The 23,430-nt window shown below is 41.7% G+C and overlaps 1 protein-coding gene across 1 annotated transcript in view; it reads left to right on the forward strand.

The window, feature by feature from the left end:
* The window catches only part of LOC116332912 (collagen alpha-1(XXV) chain), a 153,091-nt gene that overhangs the window by 118,756 nt on the left and 10,905 nt on the right, over positions 1 to 23,430 (forward strand). The window contains exons 12-32 of the mRNA XM_039609768.1: positions 1,346 to 1,390; positions 2,252 to 2,278; positions 4,533 to 4,577; positions 10,129 to 10,161; positions 11,994 to 12,029; positions 13,825 to 13,869; positions 15,276 to 15,338; positions 16,438 to 16,506; positions 17,221 to 17,265; positions 18,019 to 18,063; positions 18,340 to 18,417; positions 18,792 to 18,815; positions 19,598 to 19,642; positions 19,775 to 19,819; positions 20,432 to 20,512; positions 20,616 to 20,678; positions 21,121 to 21,171; positions 21,870 to 21,896; positions 22,020 to 22,100; positions 22,456 to 22,491; positions 23,052 to 23,105. Coding sequence (XP_039465702.1) covers positions 1,346 to 1,390; positions 2,252 to 2,278; positions 4,533 to 4,577; positions 10,129 to 10,161; positions 11,994 to 12,029; positions 13,825 to 13,869; positions 15,276 to 15,338; positions 16,438 to 16,506; positions 17,221 to 17,265; positions 18,019 to 18,063; positions 18,340 to 18,417; positions 18,792 to 18,815; positions 19,598 to 19,642; positions 19,775 to 19,819; positions 20,432 to 20,512; positions 20,616 to 20,678; positions 21,121 to 21,171; positions 21,870 to 21,896; positions 22,020 to 22,100; positions 22,456 to 22,491; positions 23,052 to 23,105 — 1,038 coding nt within the window. The remainder of the gene's footprint in view (positions 1 to 1,345; positions 1,391 to 2,251; positions 2,279 to 4,532; positions 4,578 to 10,128; positions 10,162 to 11,993; positions 12,030 to 13,824; positions 13,870 to 15,275; positions 15,339 to 16,437; positions 16,507 to 17,220; positions 17,266 to 18,018; positions 18,064 to 18,339; positions 18,418 to 18,791; positions 18,816 to 19,597; positions 19,643 to 19,774; positions 19,820 to 20,431; positions 20,513 to 20,615; positions 20,679 to 21,120; positions 21,172 to 21,869; positions 21,897 to 22,019; positions 22,101 to 22,455; positions 22,492 to 23,051; positions 23,106 to 23,430) is intronic.

Here is a 23,430-nt window from a genome sequence, read left to right on the forward strand (position 1 = left end):
ATAAAGAAAGGAGAGGCACGTATGGCTGTAATAGGAACCAGAGTGAAGAAGTTTCATTTTAAAGTAAAATCCATGCTAACTCTGGCTACAGTGGAGGCTGAAAGCTTAATTCTGTTTCCAAAATGAAAGGAGTGAGGTTTTGTAGCAGCCATGAAATAGATCTCCAATGCTGTGCAGTGCAGTTATAAAGCAGAACCTGTTATGGTATGTAAGTCTCACTCTTGCAGAAAGTTTGACTCAAAAGCAGTTAAAGCTGCTCAGGAGTGCAGTGGCGGGTCCACTCGCACAGACACGGTATTGATTTGACATGGATATCCCAGCAGAATCACTAATGCCACCTTATCAAGCCAACCTTTGGAGTTCCTAATCAGACTCTATCATCATTATGTCAATAGGGTGTCATTATTATGTCAATGACTCCCATATGCGGGCTGACGAATGATCCGAGGCTTCGGCATTTATGACGAACGTCACCACGAGTGTGTAGCTGCAGGGACACACCCAGCGTGGATCAGACATGCCGAGTTTCCCATGAACATAAAGCATTTTGGGGAAAAGCGAAAATAGCATTAAGATATTGAAAAATGACATCCAATAACACAATTTTCCTTCGAATATGGCCAGTACCGAGCTGCCCAGTGACATGTATTTTAATCCAAGTAATGCACTGCGTTATTTTTCCACCCTGGCTACATTAATCAGCTTCATCTGGTTAAAGCTGTCTGTCTGGGCTGAGGAATAGCTACTGCTCCTCTGAAAGGATAATGACGTGGTATGTTTGCAAAGGTCAGGAGGTTAATTGTTTCTGGCAGCAGATGGACAGAGGTTGGTTTCTCAGCTAGGGAGCCACGGAGACAAGGGATCGAGGCTAACGGCAAACTGGCATCCATCAGACGGGCTTGGCTTTTCTTCTTCTGCACATACACAGAACCAAACCAGATAATTAAGCTTTTAATCAGCTTGTTTATCCTCTCGTCTTTCACGTTCACTTTGTGGTTTCAATATTTGATACATGTGAACTTTCGGGGAATGTTATAGAATTCATAGTGCTGTAGCTGTACATTTACGCTCCTTACAGCAGTTCTGTCAGTGTAGCTGACTCTCACCTGTCTCGTGCTCCATCACCAACTCTCCTGCAAAAGCCCTTTGCACCATACGCTCACTCTTATGTCTGAGTCAATCGTTATCTGAATTTTAAGAAGAAAAATATGCATTTTGTTTTGTTTTGTTTGTTTTTTGTGGGGTGGGGAGTGGAGGGGTCATATCTCCTGACCTTGAATCTTTAGTCGAACTGCTTACACAGCACACTGAGTCAGTCACTGTGTGTATCTTGTGCTGTCCGTAGGGGGATGTTGGCATCCCAGGACTGGACGGTGTTCCAGGAGCCAAGGTCGGGGTGCACACATATTCTGTGTGCTCATATTCTTGTAAAGTCATAGCAGTCGCTTTTCCCCTTTTTTTTTGGGTTAACCCTCTGAGGTCAAAGTCATGTTATCCCACCCTGCACTTTGTGAGAGCAGCACCAACCATTGCCAGCAAACTTTGCAATATCAAACAAATACCTGAATCCCAAATATCTGTTGAGATGATCTCAAATATAAGACTCAATGTGAGCACTTTTGCTGATATATGGATTATTTTACATAGCTTAACAATATTATTATCACATCAGAAACCTTAACTGCACTGTTAGGATTAAAAAGCGGTATATAGTTCACACTTTTAATACAAATTGAAACAGAGACTCGGTGAGGCTGCGTCTTGCTGCAGGGTCATCTTCATTCAGTCATGTGACTTGGAGACGTCCTTTGACTCCAGAGGGTTAAAGTCATTTTCAATACTTTCTTTATCCTCTCACAGAAGCATCTCCCCTTTGAATTTGTCGCTTTCAGTCATTTTTCATCTTACCTTTTGACCATCAGCCTTTTTGTCCCTTTGTGGTTTCTTTTTCATGGTTTTGAAAAACATGCATATACATGTATTCATCTTTGACGTAACAGAAAATATATATCCTCCATGAAGACTTTAATGCATGGTATAAAAATATGTTGCAATGATAATGCAAGGATGATTTTAAATTTAAAAAACAAAAAAAAGTTCATGTCAGGGTCTGTCTGGGGAAAAAAGCAGTCATAACATTTATAATCAAATGTGAATTTAACCCCAGATACGATCTGACCCCGAGTGTGTGCAATAACCCCCCCAACCCTCATTTTTTCTGTCTGTGTTGCTCTGCTTTCCTTCCTTACAGGGTGAAATGGGAGAACGAGGTGAAAAGGTAAGGCGCTAATTTGGATCTTCGGACATTATTGCTAGCGTCAGTCTGTTATCTCATCACTGCAGCTCTGCCTTTACATCTCCCAGCTCCAGCTTGGTTTTTTTGTTTTTTTTGAAGTTGCCTCCCTTCTGTAACTTAGCCACCAGTGAGTCAATGATTTAGTGAGTCACAAAAACTGCACCCAGCTTCACCGACTCCAGGCCGTTAAGTAAACCTAAGAACAGACCCATAAAACAGGCTCACAGAGGAACAGCAGCTTTATTCCCCCTGTTCTGTAATTCTAATGGTGCCCTTATTTGCTGTTGTTGGACGGCAGCGGGCTGGGAGGTGTGAAACACTGACCGAGATGACAGTGCAGCGGGCTGGAGAGTTAAGTGATGACTTATCGTGTGTGTTTCATCGACCACAAAACTGGCCCTCGGGCAGCTGTTGTCCGCTGGATCAGTTCGGAGCTGAATCAGAGACAGTCTCTCTGTCACTAACACACCTGGCTTGCTGTAATGATGTGACAGCATCTCCTAGCAATCCCAGTTCACAGCATCGTGTGTATGCTTTACCCCAATGCACAAAAAAAGGTTAAAGCGCAAATATTGTTTTTTTAAATGCAGAAACGTTCTAGCCTTAACACAATGGATTGAAAAAGTACACGAGCATCCAGTGTGTCAGTTTGTGTTAGTATGAACCTGGTTCTGTGCTTTGTCGACTCCTGGCCGCTTGGCTTTGCCACAAGTTGCATGTCTTAAAAATCGTGACTAGTTTTCCAGAAGAAGGATGCACCTTTTTCAGATCATTTCATCAGGTTGCAGGAGGGTAAAGAGGAAACCACGTCCAGTTAATTAAGCAAATTCTGACAAAATAAACGATTTGTTCTGCAGATTTAATTTTTTTTTTATCATTTCCAGTCATGTAATCATCCTGAGACTTGTCAGAGCACTAATGGGGTCCTGACCTTCGGGTTTGGAAGAGATGCCATGTGGCAGGCCAGCGCTGCTAGCAAAAACTGCACTTTTTGGCTTTGTCGATTCAACTTATGATAAATTCCTAGATGGAAAAATAAACAGCAATTTGAAGCATTGAAGCTGTTAAAATAATCTCGTTTTCTTGAAGTTCTTTTTTTTTTTTTAATAGCGTAACACAATGAGACACCCTTTGATTTCATATCCTTGGAACTGCGAGGCGTTGTTTGATTCGCGGTCTAATCTTAATATAAAATCATGGGGATTTATTAAAAGTGAAATGACCTTTTCCCTGCCAGGCAGCTTGGCTCAAAGTACTCTGAGGTTTTCTTTTCAGAGGAGTCGGACATGTTAACATTAAACACTTGTTTTTGTTCTCATTAATTAGTCAGCAAGCTAATTAAAAAAGAAAAAAGGCTTCTAACAGATAAAAAGGGAAAGTAGAAAGCTTGTTGCAGTTTTTTAAATATATGTATATATTTTGACATCACAACAGGGATAACTTACAAAGACACTCATGATTGCAAATGATTGTGTTTCCCCATTTAATTTCATTTGATGAAACATGTCATGTTTCACTACATTTACACAGTCGGGATTTATAGCCGTGCTGTGATACGAAATCCACTGATAAAACAAGAGTGTAGCAACATTTTACAGAGACTGAGGGTCTGTGTGCTTTGAGTTAAGTTCTAACCAGCGTGCTGACATGCTGATGCTGAGCAGATAGATTTACCAGCTCGGTATCGTATGCTAACTGTTGCTATTTAACAGGAAAAACAAAGTACAACTGAGAGCCTGGGAATGCGCGTAGAGCGTGCATTTGAGACATGACAGCCTCTTGGGGGGTGCAGAAAAAAAGCTGGCTCACCAGACTTACTCATTTGAAGGTTATTCCAACAACAAGACATTCTCCTTATAAAGAAAACTACCAGTCAAATGGCTTCCACCGACTCATACCATGGATGGGATGAGCTATGGCATTTGATCCCGGCCGTGCAGCTAATATTGCAAAAGTTAAGAAGTGAAGTTTATCACAGCTCTCAATGCAGTGAGCTTAGGAGCTTCGTAACAGGGCATCACCTAAATATTACATTTATATTTGAACTTCATTTGACGGCTAAGTGATCAGAGTGAAGATAAGGCAGCAGCTTTGCTGCAGTGCAATCACAGAAGAAGAAGCGTGTCCTACTGTGTGCTAAGCTTGTTTAAGCAATCATGTTTCATGTCATGTACTGTCAGCACTGACTCATTCCTGCGTTCAAGAGACTGAACAGGTTTCTGTGATGTCATTGCAGGGTGATATGGGTGAGGAGGGACCGAAAGGTGAACCGGGAGAGAAGGTATGTGAAATCCTCAGTTTTTGTTCTCTTTTGTTTATGTCTTGGACACTGCACAGGGAACCAACAGAGAGGCTGTCGGTGGCCAGAAAACCGTAAAAAAAAGTTAACATTAGCCATCTGAGAGGAGAACTGTAGTGTTCAGTAGAAACAGCTGGGGTCAAGGGTCATCAGTTGTACTGTAGTCAAGGCTGCACATAAGCAGTCATCCTGGCACTTGATGTGTCCTTTGTATTTAATGTGGACTTAATTGCTATGCTACGCTGATGCTACATTTTCTGGTTGGATGGTTTCTGCATTAATTTGGTACCATTTATCTTCAAGACAGCTTGTCAAGTTGAGATTCATTTCCAACAAAAGGCAGAACGAAGCTCTGCTGGGCAGATTGTTCAGAACTAAACTAATAGATTCATGTTTCTGTCCAAAAAGCTTTTGTTTTCGGGAAGAGTTTCTTTGCTTTGTATTAGCACACTGACATCATATCCAGAAACACATTATGCTTGCCATGCTGCCTTCGCTCTTATTATTTTCTTTAAGGAGCATTTATGAAAATAGGTCACAGCCTCATTTGTATTGGATGACCTCTGGGCAAAATTTGGACCTCTTTACTCTTCATAAGTTGTAAAACATTTCAGAAACAAATCAATTATGGATAGAATTGAGCTATTTTTTGGGGGGGAAAATGTTGATTTAGCTTCTCACACTTGTGGGAAACAATAAAGATTCTCCTCGGAGTTGCCAAAGAAACTGAAACGCAGTATCTGAGGGCAAAATGCTGAGATGTATTATACACCAGAGGTGCTTATACAGAGTTAGGTATAAAAACAAAATGTAACCGATAGACCGGCAGCAGACCAGAAGCCGTGTACTGAAAATGTCACTGCCAATTTATTGCTGTTTGGTGCAGAAAAACTTTGATAACTTCTCATTTTATGGGCACTGTGGTTTTTAAAACTCGGCAGCCAAGAAAGGACACCATTGGAGGGAAACAGATGCAGGATATCATCTGTGGAAAATGAGTGAACAAAAAGGAAAAGAGGAGGGCGATAAAACTTTGCAGCTCAAGCGCCGCTTTGATCTAGTTTACCTTGGTGCAATAAAAGGAGAGAAGATGATGGATTTTTGCTTCAGGAGTGAAGAAGAGGAAGATGAATCGAATAGCCACGGGAATTCAGACTTCTGTAGACGATCACCTGCCATTCATTCGAGTGCACACTGATGCATTTCACAGTGAAAGGCAGACTACAAATAATTATGATTTTTGCCATGTTTACGATGGATGTGGATTACCTCATCTCAGACTGTCAGCATCAGGACGTAAAAATGAGTGTTTTGTTTAACGTAGCGCACGACATATGGCGAGAGGAATTCGAACCAATAGACATCCAGATGAGTTTACCAGATGTCAGGCACACCGAGGGCTGATTGATTTTCAGTGCAAGTGAAGGGAACGTGTTGCCAAGCGGAGCCCCCTGTCATCAGAGTTTTGCATCTGATCACTTTCTCTTTTATGATCTTATTGTTGCTTCACGGGAGGAAGAGGAAACCAGAGAACAGAGGGACATGGGAGGGAAGGAGGGCATCTTTAGTCTTCCATGCCGAAGATGCCAAAGTTAACAATACACAGCACGCACTGCGGGGAAAATGTGGTAATGTGAGGTGAAAGGTGAGGCAGCGAAAGCTTCGGTATGGTGAGCAGAGAGACCTCGGGGAGTGCAGAGAGAGAGGGGGGAGAGAACTGGCGGTGTAAGCAGTCTGGCTGTGCTTTGCATGATACAAAGGGAGATTGTTTTGACTGTGGGGGACCTGTGAAGTGTGAAAGAGACTAAGTGACAGGACAGATATACTCTGACTGACATGCTCACTCGCTCTTAAGAGCAGGTTAAAAAGCTGACGTGCTGAGGACTCCAACAGCTCCAAGTAGCCTTGTGTTTAGTTTCTTGTTTGTATAAGCTCACGTGCAGATAATTTAATTGAATTCCATAGAAATATACCTTGTTTTCCAGGTGTTTAATGAAAACATTGATGTAAATAAAAAAATTGCTACAACTAGCTGCTGACAACCGCCATGGAAAGGAGTATATTCAATAAAATGTTGGAGAGTAGTTGCTATAGGTTGCTGGGTGTAGAACATACCATCAACCAAAGCAATTGCTAGAAGGTCTTCAATGCAGGACCGCATATCTCTATGCAACCAATTTCATTTAGCGACTGGCAGCGACCAAGATCAACCAAGATCTAGATCAACCCCAAGTAATCCCTGACCGGTTGGCAAGTAGTTGCTGGCGGTTGCTACGTGTGGCAGGATAAAAGCTCCACCAAAAATCTCCTTGCGGCTGTCTTGGTTGCTAGCAGATTGCCACGGACGCCCATAGCTTTCATAGTAGATACCAGTTTGCCTCCAAACACTGCAAAAGCTGTAATCAAACTAGTAAAAATTGTAGTCAAACTAGTAGTCAAGTTACCATAGCAGTTAAAGTTTGCCCAAGCTATGAGCAATCACGACCATCATACATGCAAACGAGGCAGTCGCAAGAAGGCAGTCGCATAGAGGACCGTATACCTCTATGCAACCAATTTCATCTAGTGACTGAAAGCAAGCTAGTGCAACCACATGGCAACTGGTTGGGGTATACACATTTTTCCCTAGCAACCGGAGGTTGTAAGGGGGTCACTAGCCTCTCTTTTGGCCTGCATGTGTGGGACTTTAATTTAAACCACAGACAGTCATCAACCACTCAGCAGTTCTTCAGGGAATGCAAACTTTTCTTTAGTGACCAGGAGTTTCCAATTTTTAAAAATATATAATACTGCAAAATGCAATATGGAAGGAAAATATGATCATACTAAAACATATCATTCAGTCAGCACGGGAAAAGTAATAGGTATGTTAATTGTACATAAGAAAAGCATCTGTGTAATTATACTCACTTATGTTCACTCACTGTTTAGTATACATTTATATAACACATTACCTGCTCTGTTGCGTCCGTAAGCCATCATTAAGCGTAGAGAGAAATGTTTCTAACAGCCCCTGCATGTCCATTTTTGGCCTCATTTAAAACAAATCATTACCACAGTTAAAAGCTTTAGTTCTAAACCATTTCCTTCTGATGCATTCAGCCTAAGTATTTAAGTAGGTGTGAAATTAACTGTGACTCTTCTTGCTGAAAAAGTTGGACCTCACAAATTGAAAAATTCTTTAAAGTTGTTTTTTTTTTTAATACACCAAATCAAACTTTTGATTTTGTTTTGGGAAGTTCCAGGCTATGACTGCTTGGCTCTGGCCAGTCTGGCACAGCGGCTGGTATCATTTTTGAATCCTAAGATCCGGTCCAAGCTGTTGTGAACTGGCAGCATTTCAAATACTGGCAAGGCCTCTCTGCCCTGGGAGCCAATCACAATTTGCATTGCCTCACATATATTTTAACTCAGGGACAGGGGGTAATATTTAGCCGGGGCCCGCTGAATTCGGTCATCACTGCTAATGGCTGTAATGTGGAGTAAGAGTCATATTTTGACGACTGCGGTGGTATTAATTTGTCACAATTCAGCCATGCCTTCGTTGCTCAGCGATTAATTCTCGCCATGAAATGCGCTCATCTCATTCCCCAAGCAAACAGCTGGAAAATGGCATGATTTACAAGGCATACATTAAGCGCCCTCCATGCTATTATCTCCAAATGCCAACGGGCAGCGACAGGTCTGGGTGGGTGTAAAGAAGTGGAGTTGCGGTGACGGCTCTCCATCTTAGTCTGCTCTGCGGCTAAATTGCACGCTGTAGCCTCACCGTGGTAATTGGCCCAGTTGGGACGTGTCAGCACTCTGTGCCACACCTCAGCACACCTCCCAGCTCCGCCGCTTTTTTCCATCTCATACTCCTACATTTGGAAGAGATTAAACTCTCCCTTGGTCAGGGCTCTCGTTCGGCTTCTAGAGCTCGGTGTCACTTGTGTTAGATCGGTCACGCCAGCGGGCTTCTTGCTTCAGCAGCCGAGGAATGAAGGCTCGATCGCTTTTGTAGCATCCTCCTTGTTTTCAGGGCTTTGCTTCACACGGTGAAACTTTACAATTTATTATGTAACGTTTTATTTCTCCGCAGTACGAGCACATTACGATCCCGCTGTGATTAATTATGTGGAAACGGTTAATTATGCTTGCATATAGTCCACTGATTATGAGCGTCACAAGGTAATTTTGTTGTTGTTGTTTTTATTGCTAAAATTTTAACAGTTAAGTACAAATGTGACACTTTTACCCCTGTCGACAAGCAGCAGATGTGAACCAGCTCTGACTTTTATGTTTGATTTATATTCAATGAAGACACAAGAAAGTCAGGAAAATGGGCCCCTGGTCCTTCTTTACTATATATATATTTATATATGTTTTAAGATGAAACAAATCCATGTTGTCTCCTAAGTATTTGGCCAGAAATATATTTTTATTTAATTGTGTAAAATGATTTAAAAGCCATTCTTTTGTCTCCCATGAATTGTAATAATATGAAAGAGCTTTTTTTCCTTTATTTTTTTGTAGTTAACTGTAAAACTTCACCCACCTTGTACCCCAATAAAATATAAAAGAACTTGTGAAAATGTCCATTTATATATATTAAAAAGTGGAATGATGAATTTTTAAGATTGGGATAGAAGCACCCTGAGTATGCAGCAAAACCCAGCTGTAAACAGTAACGCAGTTTATTGTGTGCAAAAAAAAAGCCACAATTAAACATTGCCTTGTGTGCTATGCATCATAATGACTCCCATAAAAAGCTGAGGGCGAGAGGCATTCCTTCAGCAACTTCTGAGCACGAGGCGTATGTGTAGTGAAACCACAGAGTCCACACCAGAGCTAAAGACCCAGCCTCCTCCTCCCCAATCCTTTTTCCCACCAACCACCCGTAATTAGACTTATTGGCCCCTTGTTTTATGTCTGTTTTTACTGTACACTGCAGTAGTGATGCAGTGCATAGAAAAAAGGGTCTGGGTTCTTGGTGTCTGGACAGCTTTGCTGGAAAAATGTGATATAAGTAGCTCTGTCTCCTTCTAGTTCTGTGCCATATCTAAAGAGAAGCAATGAACAAAGCTTTCAGTGGTTCCTGTTAGTGTGCCTCCTTAAACACCTCCACCTCCTATACTGCTGTGGATTTCTTCTTATTGTATATAGTGTTAGATTTCACCCTGCATGTCATCACCCCTGCCCAGCTGCAGGGTAAAACTGAAACGATTCCCAGCACCGTAGTCATAAAAATGCTGTCTCAAGCTTTTGTGAAAAGGTACATTCTCTGTTTAGAATAGCAAACAATCTGCTCTTCAAATTGTGTTTTCGCCCAGTTTTATCCAGTCAAATGCAGCAGTTGTGAAATTATGCTCCGCATTGTTCGGTAAATGGGTTTCTTTTCTATAAGTCAGCATTTTTGTAAATGTAATTGCACAATAATGTTGACTCCTCCGGTGGCCTCACAGACAAGCCCATCGACTCTTTTAACAGTCTCTGTCACTTTTTGTTTTGCCTTTTGTGTCTTTCTGACTTTTCTTCCGTGACTCTTTCTTAGGGAGATGCAGGCTCCTCTGCAGCAGGCATCAAGGTGAGAGCTAAGCTAAAGCTTGTTGTTTCACAGACCACTGTCATTTTGTCCTTGGTTTAAGATTTTTAAATGGAAAATGTCATTAAAATCCAAGTTGTGTGACTGTGTATGCATGGAAAGCTACAGGTATTTTTTAAATAGTTTAAACTGTAGACAGCAGAAAAAGGACAGATGTTCCTTGGTTTGTTAACTATCCTTTGGAGCATTAACATCTGGCATTTTAGCCTTCACCAGCTTGGCTTTTTGGCTTCTGAACTCAATATATTAGCATAACTGGCTGGAGTGCTAGTTTATTAGTTAGTGTTAACTAAACTACGCTAACAAAAAGCAGTAAAGCATCAAGTGTGTTTAACTGGATACTGATCTGGTCAGTTAAGTAAGAGGGGGTTGTTAATCAGTTTCAGCTGCTTCGGTGTTAATGACATTAACAACAGGTGCTCTACAGGGGCAACAACGAGACAACCCCCGAAACAGGAATGGTTTTACAGATGGAGGCCACTGACAGTTTTCTGACTGCTTCCCATTAGTTTTGCATTTTGTGTCAGTATCACTGCTGGTAGCGTGAGGCGATACCTGGACCCTACAGACGTTACACAGATAGTCCAGTTCCTCCAGGATGTCACACTGAGATGTGCCACTGGCAGAAAGTTTGCTGTGTGTCCCAGCACCATATCAAGAGCATGGAGGAGATTCCAGGAGACAGGCAGTTAGTCTAGGAGAGCAGGATAGGGCTGTAAAAGGTCCTTAACCCATTATCAGGACCAGTATCTCCTCCTTTGTACAAGGAGGAACAGGATTAGCACTATATAAGGACTGCCAGACCTACAAAATGACCTCTAGCAGACCACTGGTGTAAATGTCTCTGACCAAAGAATCAGAAACAGCCTTCATGAGGCTGGCCTGAAGGCCCGACGTCCTCTAGTGGTGCCTGAAACATCGTTCAGCATGACAGGTTTAGTGGTGGATCAGTGATGGTCTGAGGAGGCATATCAGCGGAGAGGCATACAGAGCTCTGCAGGCTAGCCAACAACACTCTGACCTTCATTAGGTATCAGGAAGAAATCCTCGGTTCGATTTTCTGAACCAATGCTGGCTCAGGTGGTCCCGGGTTCCTCCCGGTGCGCAACAATGCCAGCCTCAAGTGGTGATTTCACAGGCAGTTCCTGGACGATGAAGGACTTCACTGGCTCCCAAACTCACCTCACCTAAATCAAACAGAACACCTCTGGGACATTATGTTTGTTTCAATGAGAAAATTAGATTTTCTCAGATTGAAGAATTGACAGGAATCCAAAAGGCGAGAAAGAGAGGGGGAAACATGCGGCAAAGGGCCGCGGGTTGGCTGCTCTGAGCCAAAGGGCGTGTGGGCACCCGCTCAACACAGTGAGCTAAACCAACGCCCTTCTCACTGAGACTTGATGTGTCTTCAAAGAATTCTGTTAATTTTTTTGAGCAGTATAGTTTGCAGACGAATGCTAGTCTGTGCTACTTTCATTCATTTTAATTGGATTCAATGTGGAAAAAATGGACAAGACTTCCATTAGTAAAGCAATGACACAATAACGAGCTACAGTGTTACTCTAGAACATGAATGAACAGGAATAGGTAAGTGTAGTCAACATGAAAGAAAATAGATATACGTACTTTACTTTCATTTGTGAAAATCAAAACTGGATCAGGTCTCTTTTTTGTTACCAATTGAAACTAACTACTAAGATTAAGAACTTATAAAGGACTCTCTGTTAATACATGCAGAGCTGAAGTACAGATAGCTGGTGGTGTTTTGAAATCAGTCACACCGTTAAATAGAAAACTCTTTACATGCATTACAGGGTGAACCCGGAGAGCCTGGAAGAAGTGGACTAAAGGTAATGACTACACTTTGCTACACCTCATGGCTTTTTGATACACAGCATAAAGGAAGTAGTACATAATTGCATGCAACAGTCACAGTAGTATGGTTTTAAACATACCGACATATTTTACTCAAAATATAATTCGACCGGTGAATAGTTTTAGGAAAGCTGAGTGTATATGAAAGTCTTTATTTATTTTTCATCATTGTGACTGTACACATCTAAACTTTTGCAAATTAGAAAAGCTCAAATATGGACATGCTCATTCAAAACTCAGCCCAACTTTATTGTTTAAATGGCATTAAGAATGGTTTCAAGTTGACCTTCAGTACATCACAGCCCTTCAGTTCACTTTAATTCAGCTGGATTCTTGTTTAGAGCCAGTGTAGGGTCTCCAGTTTCATACTAACACCTCTGGATATACTAATCTTCTGGATTTTTCTCTTTTTTTTGGCTCCTTTTTTCTTGTTTCCATGTTTCTGCTTGCATTTCCCTTAGCTCCAACCACAAGGTCACCCTATTCTGCTGCTTCAGTTTTTGTTGTTCAAGCGATATTCGCCGCTACGACCTCTGTTCCCAACCGTTGTTTGTTGTAGTGTTTGACATACTTTCCGAGGCAACAATGGCAGCCGGGAGAATGTTGCTGAAGAAACAGCTTTTGTTGAGAAACTAATAAACAGTCACGCCGAAGAAGAGAACTGAGCCATTGTCCGGCCTTTGACCAGACTTCTGCTGACATTGCACCATTACACTCTCAATCTCTTTTATCTGTTTGGACAAACTAGTTCCAGGCGACAGAAAGGTTGTTTTTTTTTAGCAAGTGCCTCTTATTTCCTGCTTTGCCGCCAAGTAAACTTGTGGCCTAACTAACTTTTTAATGCTTAATCATATTGTTTGTTTTACACCCTGCTTGTGCTGACACACTTAAAAATTTGGGTTTTTTTTCACATAATAATGTCAGAAGATTGAGTTGTTGTTTCCCATTTAACATCACCATTGGGTGGCACTCATTTATGCAGCTGTCAACAAGAAGGACTTAATTTTTTATAATGCTTTCATTAGCAGCAATCGCAGTTTACAGCCTCCTCTCTGATCCCCCGAGTGCCATTACGATTCATTATTCTTGAGCGGCGCTAATCATTTCTTTTCATATGCCATAAATCCAGTGGTCATAATTTTCCCGTTAAGTCAGAAATTTTTATTTTGAAAGTCTCAAAGTATTCCCATTGGAGGATTGGGGGGGGGCTGACCTCTTGAGTTTTCCACAGTCGAATCAAATGACTGCACGTTACTCAAACTTATTGGTAATGGGAGCGCAGCTTGACAATCACCCGACCTTGATAATAGAAGAATACGCCAACTCTTCCTACACTGCCAAACTCGGAGGACCTTGAAGCCGTGGCAGCTTTCGCAAACAGCTTTTGCAACTTTAACCCAAAGTATCAGACGATTTTTCCTTCCAGAAACCCCGAACACTTCACACCTGCCCAAACCAATAAAATCCTAAAAATGAAACTCAGTTGCACTTTGTGAAGGGTTGAGTTTTATAACAAGTACTAATCGCGCTGTCAAGCCATGGCTGCATGAGTTGGTCTGAAAGTGCATGTGCAAGTACCTTCTGCTGATGCTTACCACAAGCGAATGACGGTGAAAATACAATTTCTGGACAGCGGGCCGCTTTTCAGAACCACGACAGCTTGATAGACAGAGGAAAACACAAATAGAAAATAAAGCTTTTCAAACCCAAATGAGGCTTGACTCAGCTTAGCTTGGCTTGGCTGTAACATGTCACACTCTTCTTGTGTAGGGAGAGCCAGGACTTCCAGGGCTGCCTGGACTACCAGGGATAAAGGTAAATGCTTCGCTGTTTTCATCCACCCTCCCATCAGTGTTGTCCCTGTCTGTCAGCTTCGGTCCATCTGTGGCAGAGTACAGAGCGAATCTCAGCTGGCCTGCTGTCACGCCTCACACGTGGCACGTCGTGGTCCGATCTCGCTTCTCCTGCTTTGTGGGGATTTGCGCTTCAGCTCAGCGGCACGGTAGCTGCTGTGAAGCGAAAGTGAGGAGTTTAGGCGAAATGACAAGACCAAACAGTCTGAGCTTTTGATCTAAACATGCCAGCGTTCAGCAGGAAAACTGTCTCATTAGGATTGGTGAATAACACGGAGGTCCATGAATTAATGATTGAATGCTGCTTAGCAGGCAGACGTTTCAGTCGACTTCCTGACGGTGGCAATCAGGAGGCTCAATGTGTCAAAAGTGCTGCTCGTTAAAAAGAGGAAGTTTAACTTTTATTTGATTATTCCGTGTTTTTTAAAGCTACTGTTTACCCCGTATCAAGAGCAGATGGCGAATCGAAATGCATAAATGGCGCATGTTAAAGAAAAGCAACCGAATCAATGCACTTGAGGACCATTAAGCTTAAAATATAACTGTTGAATGTAAGGAATGCTCACACAGGCATGGAGATGATGGTGCTTGTTATGCCTGTTTTGTTCTTTTCTTTTCATATGCTTGGAACGTGCTGGGCTTGTTAAAAAAAGGCCCTTTCATTTTACACTTTATATACTCCTGTTTTGACTTAAGAGGCCTGTATGCTTGATGGATTCTAACAATATTTTTTTGCTAACGTAGCACTCGGCCTTGCACTTTGTTCTGCTCTCTGCATTCTTTGCTGTTTATCCAATCAAAGTTTAAAGGTTTGAAAGCCAAATGTCCATTGCCTCTCTGAGGACTTCCAGAGTGCCTAATGTTCTCTAGGCTGCAGATGGTGTAATAATACATTCCGGTTAAGTAATTTCCCAATCAAATGTAATGTAAATCAAACCCAGCGTCGCACTTTATGCTGGACCCTCGCTCCTCATACGCGAAAGTGCAAATGCAGAAAAATTGGAAGCGTCTTCGCGAGCAGACCCTCTTAATCAGAACACTTCTGCGTGCCCCGATGAGTTTCTAACAAGGTCAGTCGTAACGTCTATTAGGATTCATAAGAGGGAGAGACTCGTTAATATATGAGGAACCAGGGGATAAATTAACCAGCCACTGATAATCTGTGAGTGTGATTTATGCATGAGTGCGCGCTTGTGTGCGCGTGCAAGTGTGCGAGCTGTAAGTGCATGCCTGTCATTATAAATGTGTTTGCTCATGCATCTTGTGTGTGTGTGTGTTTAGTGCTCATTAGCAGCGCTACATGAGAGACGCCCAGTGGAAAAATTAATAATAGCTGCTCATGGTTGTGTTTTTGTTTTTTTTGTGCAGGGTGAGCCCGGGTTTCTTGGTCCCCAGGGTGAGCCTGGGCTTCCAGGACTCCCAGGAACTAAGGTGGGTGACTTCAGCTTGTCACTGTGATGCTGTTTATCACAGCGTGGGAGGTATTTTCTGCTCCGAGTGACACACTGAATATTACGAGCCGGTAATGATGAGACGCAAACACTTTGACTGATGGTTATCGGATCCTATCAGCCCGATCGTCGGCGAAATCGTGAATTCCTTTGAGTTTCTGTTCTCATTACCCTTCATTATCGCTTCCCCCTCAAGGTGATTAAACCTCTGTTGCTTCGAAATGTCACTTGGAAGTGGTCAGAATGAGATAATCCTGTGCCACTACCTTTGAGTCCTGACATTATCACACTGTGGAGCCAGCGGTGATAATCCAGACATGCAAGAATTATTGCTCGTGCTCATGTCCTTTTGCATCGGGCTGTTTGCAGTGCGCAGATAACTGAGATATATTAGCGTTTGGCTGTCCTCTGGCATATCTCTGCTGCTTAATCAAATGTCAGGCAGAGAGAAGCTAAAACAAATGGCTTTGTAGAAAAACAATTTGGCTTAATGTTTATTCCATTTGAGACAATCAGCGTTTTACCTTGTTTTTTTGTTTTCATTTCACACTACACATAATAACATATCAGTAACCGTTTATTATTAAATCCTTACTGAATCGATACTGCTGGATAATAATTGCTCGGTTTTTAAATATCAGTAAGAAGTATTAGACACTGTGAAGCTTGAGTTTTACCACGTCTCCCTCTATTGGCTGTTTTCAGTCAAATCAAAATAAGAAAAAAGTCACAATTCAAAGTTAAGAATGTGCATTTAAATCATCGACTTTAAGGTGAAGGGTTTCACATCTTTGTTGTCGATTTCCTCGGCCCTGTCACATCTCATGTCTGCCTCGTGCTGACTCGGCATCAGTATTTACATTTCGCCGTTTGAATATGTTGAGTAAGCGAGCTCATGAAAGGGCTGAGGAGTCATGCTGAATATGTATGACCGCCTCATGTTCAGAAGATGCACCGCGGGCCTTGTGCTGACATTAAAGAGGGAACTCAGCTTTGATCAGCAGTTCTGCATGACACCTTGGTTTTTTTTGCAGGAGAACAATAGTAACTCACCTCTCCTTCTCCTTCTCTTTGCATAGGGTGAGAAAGGTGACCACGGACCACCGGGGAAGGGGGAACGAGGAGAGACGGGACCCGCTGGACCAAAGGTCAGCAAGTGAAGGGCATAAGTGTGCATTAATGCCTGTGCACGGCATGAATTATTAAAAAAATAAGTCGCTGAAGCGAGGAGTCTTTGGAGGAGTCTTTGGAGCTTTTCAGCTGTTGCTTTGCTGCCATCTAGAGCCTCTTCAATCCAAACACACACGGCAAAGTTCTCCAAGTCATAAATCAGATAAGGCGATGCTTAATCAAGACTTCATGTTCTCTTTTTGTTAAACCTGGCTAAAACATTATAGCCTGTGATAGATCCGTGGCTTTCCCTGGAGTCCGTGTAAAGTAAACCAAGTATAAATGAGGTTGCCTCTGTTTATGTCTGGTGCTGCCCCTGCAGGTAGCTTAATCTCCAGTCTAAACTTAGACGACACAGAGATCTGGTTCACATCCTATTACATGCCCCAGAAGTGAAACTCATCCTCTGTCAGCGACAGAGTTCAAATAAACACGTTCTCCACTTCTTGGCGGTTGCAGCGTATTAAAACCTGGTTATTTTAGTGGAGCTCGCTGCGTAGCTCTCACAGGAGGAGTCAGAGAGGCTGATAATGTTTCCTTTAGGAAATGTGTTTTTAGAAATGCGTAATTTTCTTTAAATGAGGAAAGTTTTTAAAAAGGGTTTGTTTTATATTCTTCAACTTTATGTGCATGTCTGAAGTACTAAGCGTTAGTATCCTCTTCACCTGTGTGTTTTTTTTAAAACATGGCAGGGTTCACAAGGAGAGGCTGGTACACCTGGCCCTAAAGGGTCAAAGGTCAGTACAGCAGATTTGTTTTCTCTACACTGCATGGGAATTAGTTGATCCCTGAACCAGCTAAATGTATTTTCCAGTGATCTTGGTTTGTTTTTTTGTCATGAGCTGGTAAAAATGTGAAAACACTAAGAACTTAATGATCCTTGTTAAGCGTGTTGTTTATAAAAACAATCAGATTTGCAGGTATTAATAAATGTTGGAGGAGTCTTTGAGTTGAATGCTGTGTTGTACGTCACTATAAAACACTGTTCTTCAGTGAGGTCTTCATTAAAGACAAGTGTTTTTTTTTTTCAATATATTTAACCTTTATTTAACCAGTTAGTCCCTCTGAGATCAAAGGCTGGCTAAGAAGGCAGCAACACAGATACACAGCAACGCACATCAGATTAAATTAACAACATTAAAACGAACTCACATAAAACAGTCGCACACACAAATTTAAACTCCACCAACACTTTAAACTCCTTCAGTGTAACAAGGGCGAAAAGCTGAACTTCGGATTTTAATTTATTCTCATTTATAATTAATTTATTCAAGCTTTTATCGCAGCTTTTGAAGCTGTAAAGAACATAGATATTATTTCATCGCCCTTAAAAACAGGTTATAGATACAAAAAGTTGTTCTTTTATTCTGTCAAATGCAAGCTGTAAATACTAAAAGGCCTCAGCATCTATAAAAATGTAAAGTGTGTGGCTGGAGGCGTGATGGCAATGTGCCTCGAGTTCAATATTTGTTGTTTGTCTTTCATATTAGGGCGAGGCTGGAGATAAAGGAGACTTGGGGCTCATTGGACCAAGGGTAAGCCAGCATATTAAAGATAATTAATGATGCTGGATGCTGATACGCTAAACCTTTTAATTTCTAGTACAACACTTCAGTTCTAGGATGTGATTAGGATGAGCACATCAGAGTGACAGCTCAGTTTGAGTGTTGGTTTGTTATCACCACCAGGGGGCAGTAGTTAAGCCTAGGCAGATTTTTGAAAGGGAGGCACTCTATTGAGCTTGTAATTCTTTGATATGATGTAATCATGTGTGAAATAAAAATGTGTTTAATGGTGTTGGACATGTGCAGGGCCCACCCGGGCAGAAAGGAGAACAAGGTGCCACCGAAATCATCGACTACAACGGAAACATTCAGGAAGCTTTACAGGTCGGTTCCTTAGACGTAAAAGACGAGGAGAAAATGATCCCTTTTTATTTTTGATGTGTGTACGTACCTATGAATGGTTCACCTTCCTCACTGCTTACTTGCCAGATTAAAAGTGGAGCTAAAGTAGGTGAAAGTGAATTATTTGGCTCTCGAAACTGTATGCATAACATAATGATTAAAAAGGAAAAAAGATAAACATATATAGAATCCAGTGCAATTGCAATGCCTTCATTTGAAGCTACTTAGGTTGAGCTCTATAGACTTTGAAGGTGTTCCTGTGCAGAAATGTGCTGACACGAAGGTTTCTTTTCATGTGACCTCTACAATCTTATCTCTCACCTCTTCCCCACTTCCACTCCTATGGCCTACTGCAGAAGATTACCACTATTACAGTTACGGTAAATAGGCTCTGTGTATTCTGTGTATTGTTTCATCTCCAAAGTGTGATCCATCTATGTCCAAGCATGGGCCCGACCCGGTTCCAACACCCGTTTGCGCTGCCCTGTTGTACTTGTGCTCCCTCACCCAGCAACGTTTTTGCTTGACAGTGAATAAAACTGTATTCAGTGCTGCGATTGTGCTTCTCTGTGGTCGACCTTACATGCTGCCTGAGCTGCTGGTTGTGTCCTTGAATGTCTATTAAACAGCATTAAGAGGGTTTTCCAAACTCATTCAGTCCGCTTCTTGTCAAAATCGCATCATGTATAGCAATCAAGAATCCCAAAGGCTGTGGTTTGAGTCAGTAATAGTTTATTCCACCTTCCAACATGTCTACATCTCAAATAAACATAAGAATGTGTAGTCTTTTTTTTCACTAAGAACTACAAACCTCAGAGCAGAAAAATGCAGATGCTTGATAGTGTGAACATTTTCCATTTCACCCTAAATCGGTGGCAGAATGGCAGAATTTATGGTTCAGCTGTCGTCATGCAGCCCTCTCACCTAACATCAGAATGTGTAATTCTGTCATTCTGTCATACATGTTCTCACTGTTGTGACCTCTGCATGTGTTGAGCGTCCTGTTCATGGTTAATACCTGATTCCTAACATAATTTATGGCCAGTGCCAGTGTTAATTAAAACGTAATTCACAGCATTGATTCGTAGGTTTCACTACAGCTGCAATGCATTCACACTTGTACGCACGTGTTGAAGAGAAATCTGTCTCTCTTTCTGTCCAGGGTCCCCCTGGGCCTCCTGGGCCAACGGGACCACCAGGCATAAAGGTATTTCTTATGTGTGTGTGTATGTCTAGTTATGTGTTTGATTATGATGTCAAGCGGTGACTTCTACAAGTCACATTATGTAACTGCATAGCTAATTTAGTTTAATTTGTGGTCATAAAAATGTCATATCAGGGGGATCGCGGTCTGCCTGGTCTTCCTGGACTTGATGGAGAAAGAGTAAGTTGATCTTATATATGTATATATATATATTTACTTACATTGGTTAACCTTAACATGTGGAGTGGAGAGTAGACGACCTAAGTGTAGACAACCAAAGGCAAAACAGGATTCTTAACAAAAATCGGGCCGTTTATTATGTCTGGTAGCAAACTACAAAACAAAGGGACAAAACGAACCAAGACGAAGCTAAACAATAACCTAAACTGGGAAAGCTAAACGTGAAAAACCCCTAACATGAAACCTGGCCTGGATACATAGAAACATGGCGTGAAACACAGACAGCCTGACAATGAATGCATGACAACAGATCACATAAATAAACTCCATAAACTGGCTTTCTTCTGACTACAAACAGAATCATACAAATCTAAGAGTATAAAAAGACTGCATGAAGGATTACCTGCATATTTGTTGACCTCATTATTTGAAATTCTGGCTATGTCTAATATGCAATCCACCACAGACAGAACGGTGTCTGTTAGAGAAAATCAGGGGAAAAGACAGTTTTTTTTGTAACCAGTACAAAACCCATTCTCAATTAATAGCTCCAGAGTTAAAATAGAAATTAATCATTTTGATCTCTTTGGGTAACTTTCTATCCACTATTAGGGATACAAAGGCTCTAAAGGAGACATGGGAATGCCCGGAGCTTCAGGGGAGAAAGGAGCAACTGGTTTACCTGGCTTACCTGTAAGAATACTCTCCCATTCAGATAAATGCCTCTGAAACTTTTACTTACTCAGCCTGTCGTTCGGCAGACAACATGGCTCTCATGAAACTTTTGTTCCTCTAGGGTGTCAATGGAATGAAAGGGGATAAAGGAGATCCAGGACTCCCAGGTCCTCAAGGCCCTTCTGTAAGTTTGAAAAAAAATAAAGTACCAACAATATTTACAAAGAGAGTGCAGGGACAAGACTGATGTAAGAGGTGGACACTCAGATTTCTACAGCTGACCCAGTTCCATACGCATTTCTGGGAGTTCCTTTCTCAAGGTGCAAAATATCGGGAAGAAAATAATCAAATAAAGTGTGCAACCCGATTTACTGATTTGCTGCTAATTGTACCAAAAGCATGTCTTATATTTTGCACTTGATACTGAAATGAAATAATTGCACCTGTGTTTTGAAAATAGTTCCACTTTTGTAAATCACACACACTATTTTTGCTCTCACCCTGTTTTTTGACCAGTTTAGTAAATCTGCCCTATATGTCACGCTTTTATTGTGAAATGCAAATAACATGTAATAAACTTGTTGACTCACACTTTTATTATATAATTTCTCTCCTAATGTTTTCAGATAATTGGCCCTCCAGGGCCACCAGGGCCCCATGGATCCCCAGGACCTATGGTCAGTGTCCTGCCCTGAAAAACCCCTTTTTTCAATAGTGGACACAAACTGCACTTGTATTAGACACACAGCATATGCTAATAACCCTAATGACATGTTTCATGACAACTCATAACGAACGAAAAGACAACAGCACAGTGTCGTCATTACAAATAAATGTCTCAGAAACACAGAAGCTTGTACTGTAGAGTGCCGTGGCTCCGTCCATCCTTCCTTTCAGCTCTAACCTCACACAGTGTCCAGCAGCAGGTTAAACGTCTACAGCTTCCTTTTAAAAAAATCTCAATATCTTAAGAAGAAGTGGGTATTTGGAGCCACGTTAGCATTTCCTTCACCCTACATCTATAGACTGTCAGTCACTAATTACATTTCCCATGTGTCTGCGGCCCAGTCCAGTTTAACTACTCTTTAATCCCACAGCCGTGTTTGCTTGTATGAAGTCACCAAGGAACAGAGTAAAAATAAAACACAGGGAGCCCTCGTCAGTTTTTCGCTGTGAGCAATTTCACGGTGCTGCGCTTGTTCTACTTTTCATCCATCCATTCATCGCAGCTTTCACAACAATTTATGTGCAACGGTTCGGGCCACAAGCAGAACATAGAAAAGAAATGTGGGGACAGACAGAAATGAAATACATTCAAAATAATCGAGCCAGGTACTTGTAAACTAATGTTAGCCGCTTTTTAAATGTTTTTCAGGGTCCCCATGGCTTTCCTGGACCAAAGGTAAATATCAACAAAGTGAACATGAAATTCCTTCACGTGTACAATATTATGAGTAGTTATTATAAATATTTAGTGAGCCTGGCGAAACTTAAAACAAAACCATCTCCTGCTTCTCTTTCTCAGGGTGAACCTGGTTTGCATGGGGCAAAGGGTGGTCGAGGAGAACCAGGACACAAAGGGGACCGTGGACCTCTGGGTCTCCCTGTAAGTGAAACCACACACCACAAGGTGTCTTCAGCCAGTCCTGCCCTTTATTTCTTTATTTCTTTACTCCATAGAGATCCCTCATTGTATTGTGCATTAGTACACACATTTGTATGTGTGTGTTTGTATATGTAAGTGTGCGTGCGTGCGTGCGTGTGCGTGTAAGTGCGTGCATCTATAATCCATTTTCTGTGCTCATTTTCATTTGCCTGGGCTGACTACTTTGCCAAGCGCCCTGTAACACACAGTGTAATTTAGTTGTTGTAAACCCTGCCATCAACCTGTCCTAATAACAGTGTTCATCTGGTACTAATCCCGCCTTGTTCATGTCACTCATACCTCCATAACCACACAGGGAGCCTCCGGCTTGGACGGCAAGCCTGGAATTAGGGTGAGTGCCATGTGACCAAGAGGCTTCAGCACCTAACTCGTACAGTATCTACTTCGACAGTATCCCCTCCATACAGTCCCCTCATTCTCCTGTTTTTCTTTTTATTCAGCCATGCCACCTCATACTGTTTATATCATTTTTACCAAAAAAGACAGTTTTGTTTTCATTTTTTTTTCTTTTAGATTTTTATAGCTCAGAAAAAAGACTGTCCGCACTCACTTCAGCTCAGAGGATTGAGACCATACGCAGCACTGTTAGAGCAGGCATTTCAAGGCTCTTGTTTTGTCCCGTGTTGCATTAACTGAGCATTAACACACACTCATACATTAACTGTGTCAGCAGTGTAAATGTCCTTTGTGGCCAATGCACGTCTACCACTTCTGTGTGCTGGTTGTAGGTCAAACCAGGAGTATTATATATATACACATGTATAAATATATATGCGGAGGCTATATGTGGCTTTTGCTACCATTTGCATCGGAAAACCTAAATTACTCTGAAACACGTGTTTATTCTAATGCAAAGTTGTAAACTCACCATGATAACACTATTTTCTGCAGGGCATGGATGGGCCTCCAGGTCCTGCTGGTCCAGCTGGGCCGAAGGGCGATATTGTAAGATCAGCATTTCATTTCTTATATCTTACTGATGATACTCTGCATTAACAGCTGACCGATATATAGTGACCGATTATTGACCGACATTAGATGTTTGTCAATATAGCATCCACTTTTTATAATGGCCAATAAATTAAAATTAATTATATAAATAAAGAAGAGATTATTCAACAGCGAGAGTTGCTGTGGTATCGTTTGTCCACCAGAGGGCACTCTGCCATTCCCCTGTTAGCAAAGTCATTGGAAATGTTAACCAACCGATCAGAGTCAAGCAGAGCGTAAATGAGTAATCCATAACTTCAAGCGCCAAGAAAACAAGATT

This window comes from Oreochromis aureus, linkage group 3 (genome assembly GCF_013358895.1).
Source record: "Oreochromis aureus strain Israel breed Guangdong linkage group 3, ZZ_aureus, whole genome shotgun sequence".
Lineage (NCBI taxonomy): Eukaryota > Metazoa > Chordata > Actinopteri > Cichliformes > Cichlidae > Oreochromis > Oreochromis aureus.